Genomic DNA, 6,342 nt, shown 5'->3' with positions numbered 1-6,342 from the left:
TTTTTTTTTTGGTGGAAGCGGGGATTGAACTCAGGCCCTTGCGCTTGCCAGGGAAGTGCTTATTCCACTGAGCCATCTCCCCAGCCCGTTTTTACAATTTTATTTACTCATCTGGGATTACAGGCATGTGCCACCATGGCGGGCCTGGGGACTGAACCCCTGGCCCCCGCGCCTGCTTGCAGGCACTTTAATCCACCAAGCTATTTGGCCAGCCCTGTCTTTACAATTTTAGATTTAAGAATTAACAATGAATTTTAAAAATTTTCAATGAAACTTCAACATACTACTCCACTTTCAAATAACAAAACTCACAAAAAAAAAGTGTGGATAAAAGTTGTGACATCATAAAGACTTTGCATTCCCGGGCATCCTAACATTACATAAATTTAAACACTAGTTTAATCCAACTTTCCCAATATAACGAATTTAGTTTCCTATACCATGCAATAAGGAACAGTTCAATTTTACCTCACCTTTATCAGCCTCCAACCCTAACTTCCACGGTATAAACTGGGGACTTGAAAAAATTAAAACCTAAGTGTATTTTGTTGCTATGGCAACGGGAAATTCCAAGAAACTGAGACTGCGGGCTAGACAGCTTAGACTCCATTTTAAAAACTGTGTTCACCAAGGGAGGGGGGAACCAAACTAACAAACCAAACTAACAAAAAAAAGTATTCACCATACTAGGGCTAAGCTCGAAAAACACATTTAATGGCATTTAACAAAATCAGTTTCCTCCTCCTTCATAATAAAAGGATAAACACTACCCTACAAAATCCAGCATACAAACAGCATAACACAAATCACATTAACCTAAACATCTGAATTTTCAAATACCTAAACGTCACTCCTACCTACTCTTCAAGCAAATGACAGTGACCAAAACACATACCTCTCATTTTCGACTTATCAAATTCTACGTTTGCGTGTAAGCGCACAAACGAAAATGAAATGTGGCTAGAAAGGAGAAACAGAAAGAAGCTACGGACCGCCACAAATTCGCCCCCGACCCCCGCCGCCGCCGCCACACCTCAGCAACACCGCACCGCTCTGCGTTCGCGTTCAGGAAGTCTGTTTCTCCAGGTGAGTCCCGTCTCTTTTATTCCTCAAACTAGTCACCTCTTTATGTTCCTCGTACGGAGTGCGGGAGACACGGAGGAAACACAGCCACCAATTTTTTAAAAAACTGAAGACATACTGTACGTCAAAATAAGCACTTTCTAACCATCCGAAGCAAACATACCCCAGGAAGGAGTATTCCCAGGACCCTGACACGGCACAAAGCAACTTCCTGCCTATTGTCTAAATATTTATTCGTATTAACCCCTAAAACACGGAAGCCCCGCACGGAATTATAAACCTCTGTCAGATTATGTCTCCCGCCCCCACACTCTCCGGTCCCCCGACACTCGTGTTCACTGAAGCCCGACTTCTTCCTCCAGTGAACATGGCTGGAGAAGTCGGACGAACACAGACCTGAAGAGAAGAGGTCGCCACGAGGCCCCACCACTTTCCTTCCTCACCTGCTCTGTGGCTGCGTCGCCTGACATGGCCTCACAGGACTATAACGTGCGCAGTAGCCGGCGTCGGGAAGCTAGAAAAGAAAAATTAAACTAAAACAACCCCTGAATCAATCAAGCTACCCCTTGCCCAGGGGGCCCGACAGCGCGCACCAACCGCCGCCGCCCACTCAGCTATGAATTAAAATGGCTGCGCCCCTGAGGGCTGAAGAGAGGTGTGGCTTATGAATTAACTTCCGGGGCAGAGGGCGGGGTTAAGGGCGCAACAGGTCTTGCCTTCCGTTCGCGTGCGCAGGCGCAGAGAGGTCCCGGGAGGCGGGCCCGATGCCCGCGCTGACGTCATGGCCCAGGACTGGTGAGGCTGTAGCCCCCCCTGGGCTCTACCCGCTAGGAAGTTGCGAATCATTGGCTAGGAGGCCCCCGCGCTTTCTTGTAATTTTTCATACTGCTGCATACGCCGGAGTTCTCGACCTTTGAAGATGAAGGCGGATCATTTCGGCTCAGGCAAACGGACCATCCTATGGAGCAATGCTCGGAGTTGTATGCTTCCCAAATTTAAGATTTTTTTAAAAATCAAGAGTCTACGTTTTGTAGAACTCGGCTATGACTTTTTAATGGGAACGGGATGAGCAAATAAAACCTTATTTGTTGGATGTGATGGCACACACACTTGTAATCCCATCTATCTGGGAGGCTGAATCAGGAGGATAACAAAATCAGCCCAGCCCAGGAAATTTGGCTACTTTGTGAGACCCTGTCTAATAAAAAATTACAAAAAGGATTGGGGATGTAACTCAGTGCGAAGGTCCTGGGTGTAACACCCAGTACCATATGCACACACACAAAATAAAATCTAGCCTGTGTTAATTTTTATTGTCACATATGTCCTATTGTTTCCAACTCAGCCTCCTACCCCTGGGGTGGAGGGAGGAGGAAAACATACAGTACTAAAATGCAAGGGCCGGCAAGATAGCTAGCTGACTAACTGCCTGCTTAGGCAAGTGCAGCGACTGGGGTACGATCCCTGGTAAAATATAGTATTAGAATTAAAATATTGTTAACAATACCCTTACTGAATAAACAACACTTTTTTGTTTGTTTGTTTTGTAGAAGCGGGGATTGAACTCAGGCCCTTACACTTGCCAGGAAAGTACTTATTCTACTGAGCCATCTCCCCGGCACTCCCTTACTGAATAAGGTAAAGATTTTTTTGAAGGTTTTTTTTGTTTTGTGCCAGGAATCAAACTCAGGACCTTGCGTTTGCCAGGCAGGCACTTATGCCACTGAGCTATCTCTCTGGCTCTTAAAGTTTTTTGTTTTTCTTTTTTCTTTAGAATATGACCTACTAATGTTGTAGGAGGCTGAGTTAGGTAAAAATATTTAGGCAGACAGGGCTAGGCCCTCTTGGAGACAACATAGAACACAAGATGACCTTGAAACTGATGGAGAGGCATTCACTTCTGTGGATCGGACCTCAAGATAAAATAGTAAACAAAGGCAGTCACACACCTCCCTAGGGATGGGCATCAGCGATTGATATTCTAAATAGATATCTGTCACCCTGAAGAAGCCAGGAGTCACTGACCCAACCTCTACAGGAAAATCCTCTTCTATATTCACTTGGCTTGCTAGCTTCCCCGTTTGATCCCAATGTAGTCAGCATTGCCTGAGCAATTAATCTTATTGGTGGACCATAGCTTTGTCCTGCCTCATGTACAAATTCCCATTTTCCACCTTAGATCCACCTCACCTTGTGGCTTTGCTTTATAATAATCCCTAGAAAAGAGAAATTCCTTGACAACCTTTTCACATCACCTTCTGTGCCTCACTTGGACAGAAGCTTTCTTTCCTCTGATAAATGTATTCTGTTTTTTTTTTTTTTTTTTTTGGTGGTACTGGGGATTGAACTCAGGACCTTGCTCTACTGAGCTATCTCCCCAGCCCTAGATAAATGTAATCTGCACTTGACTTCCATTGTTCCTAAAATTCATTTTTCAGTTTTAGAGAACATGAATTCGTCCCAGGTATCTTTTGGGTTGGGGGTTTCAGTTCCCTGTATCACTAACAGCCAGGTATGGTGGCACACACCCATAATTGTAGCACGTTGGAGCCTGAGGCAGGAATCTATAGCGTTCAGGCCAGCCTGGGCAACTTAGATTCTGCCTCACAAAACACAATTACATTGCTCAATAATTGTAACTATATTGAATTACCCTCTGATAGGTTACAGCCCAAACACAGACTGCTAAATTATCATGGCCCTGATCCAACATGGCTGAATGACCACTTCCTCCTTCCCCACTCCAGCCCTGGATACAACTTCCTTCTACTTTTCCCACCCACAAAAGGGAGCCTCCAGTCAGCTCCTTGCATGTCACTGAACCTGGCCCTCAAACACTGCCCCTAGCACAAGTCCATAAAGTCTCATCCTCTGTCTCAGGTCAGAGGATCTGCCCATCACCCTGTCTTCAATCCTCTCGGTGTCTTCAGCATTAATAAATGTTCCCCTCATTTCTGCTCTACTGCGCTGCTGCCACCAGCACCACCATCAATCGCTACTACTGATAAAACTTATCACTCTCAAATAAACCTCACTTCATCCCTATCCTCTTCACCCAACCTCAATCCCATTCTCAATAGGTAACTATCTTTTATTAGTTTCTAGTTTAATCCTTCCAGTGTTTTCTTGGGGTGGGGGTGGGGGTGAAACAGTTTTGACAGGAAGTTCAGCCTGGCCTGGAACTCATGGCAATCCATCTGCCTCAGCCTCCAAGTGCTGGGATTACAGGCGTGTGTCACTATGTATTTCTTACTCAAATTGGGCATTTCTTACTCAAGTGGACACGTATTTCGCAAATAATCTTGTGCATATGTGGTGGTATATTTGTGGATGTGTATGCTGTGGATACATTCAAAGGCATGGGATTGTTGAGTTGGAAGGTAAATACAGTGTGGGAACCAGGCCTGAACTCAGTGCTTCAGTGTCCTGATAGAACCACACATGACTAACACATGTCACTTTATTATCTTGTGAATTTTCCTTCCATGGAATTTCTTTTTTTTTTTTGTAAGGGTCTACAGGGACTCAGGGTCTCACTCATAGTGATCCTCCTGTGTTCAGCTTCCCAAGCGCTGGGATTACAGGCTTGCACCACCACATCCAATCTCAATTGCCGTTTCAGCACACCCCAGGAGCTGGTCCGGCGCGGCATGCCAGTGATCGAAACCTCCAACCTCTGTGTCTTCCTAAGCAGATGCTTTAATCTGCTGAGGTATTTGACCGGCCCTTCCCGTGGAATTTCTTTTTTTTTTTGAGCCGTCTCCCCAGCCCCTCCATGGAATTTCTAACTGTGCCATTTTTTCACTCCCAAATCAGTGTGCTTATTTTTCTGATAAGCTCTTACAGAATGTCAGGTTGGATAGTTGCCGATCTGATAGGTCTGAAGTAGAATTGCAGCATTTTACTCACATTCCATTTTATTGCAAATGAGGCTGTGCATGTTCTCATGTTTTAAAGAATCATGTCTTAGCTAGGCGTGGTGGTACATGCATATTATCCCAGCACTTTGGGGCCTGAGGCAGGAGAAGCACCCTGAGTTTGAGGCCAGCCTGGACTACATAGCGAAATCCTGTCTCAACAAAACAAAAAAAAAGTAAAAGAAAAACAACAAAAAGGAATCACTTTCTTTCTTTTACCCTGATTTGTCCACATCTTTTTCTCTCTTTCTTTCTTTCTTTCTTTCTTTCTTTCTTTCTTTCTTTCTTTCTTTCTTTCTTTCTTTCTTTCTTTTTTTCTTTCTTTTTTTTTGGCAGAACCAGGGATTGAATTTAGGCCCTTGCACTTGCCAGGGAAGTGCTTATTCCACTGAGCCATCTCTCCGGCCCCTGTCTACATCTTTGCTTGCTTTTTAAATTTATTTTCATCTGGTGTAGTGACGCTCTTTTAATTCCAGCACTTGGAAGACTGAGGCAGGAGGATTGCCGTGAGTTTGAGGTCAGTCTGGGATACATAATGAGTTCAAGGCCAGCCTGGACTGCATAGTGAGACTCTGTCTCAAAAAAATGAAAACTAAATAATAAAATAAAATAAAAATTTTAAAAATGTATTTTGATCTATGTATAGTAGAAGGATTAACTGAGTTTTATGTAGGTGGCAAATACTTCATTCTTATTTCTTGTTTATCTTTATGTTTATGGTTTTAGAGTGGTGGACAGTTAATTTTTTGTCATGTAAAATGAATTTTTAGGGGCCAGGGAGATGGCTCAGTAGAATAAGCATTTCCCTGGCAAGTGCAAGGGCCTGAGTTCCATTCACTGTTCCACCAAAAAAAAAAAAAAAAAAAAGGATGAATTTAAAAAATATTTTTACATAGCATAAGGTTCTGGATTCAGGTACCAAAATGAAAGTACTGGAATATATTAACCTTTCATTGACTATGAAGTTTGAGTCCAAGATAATATTAATTTCTTTTTCTTTTCTTTTTACCCATATGGTTTTAACTTTTTTCTTTCTTTTTTTTTTTTTTTTCAGTTTTCTTTTTTTGTGTGTGTGTGCAGGGTCTCACTACCTAGCCCACATTAGTAGTGATCCTCCTGATTTCTGCCTCCCAAGTGCTGGGATTACAGGCACTGAGTCCACTGAGCCACCGCATCGGGACTCCATTGCTGGCTCAGCGCACCGGGAGGCGGGGCTGGCACGGTTTGCGGAGCCAGGAATCCAACCCTGGTCCCTGCGCTTACTTACCTAAGCAAGGGCTTAGTCCGCTGAGCTATACCGCCGGCCCGTGTGTGTGTGTGTTTTTTTTTTTTTTTTTTTTTT

General features: G+C 43.8%; 1 protein-coding gene across 1 annotated transcript in view; it reads right to left on the bottom strand.

Annotated features, from left to right (window-relative positions):
• The window catches only part of Cstf3 (cleavage stimulation factor subunit 3), a 90,477-nt gene extending 88,754 nt beyond the window's left edge, over positions 1-1,723 (bottom strand). Inside the window, exon 1 of the mRNA XM_004627064.2 lies at positions 1,527-1,723. Within this exon, the coding sequence (XP_004627121.1) occupies positions 1,527-1,553 (27 nt within the window). The 5' untranslated portion in view covers positions 1,554-1,723. The remainder of the gene's footprint in view (positions 1-1,526) is intronic.
• Positions 1,724-6,342: the final 4,619 nt, after the last annotated feature.

Source organism: Octodon degus, unplaced genomic scaffold, assembly GCF_000260255.1.
Source record: "Octodon degus isolate 3935 unplaced genomic scaffold, OctDeg1.0 scaffold00018, whole genome shotgun sequence".
In the NCBI taxonomy this organism is placed as follows: Eukaryota; Metazoa; Chordata; class Mammalia; order Rodentia; family Octodontidae; genus Octodon; species Octodon degus.
The sequence above is the reverse complement of the archived record's forward strand: the minus strand, read 5'-3'. Positions and strand labels throughout refer to the sequence as shown.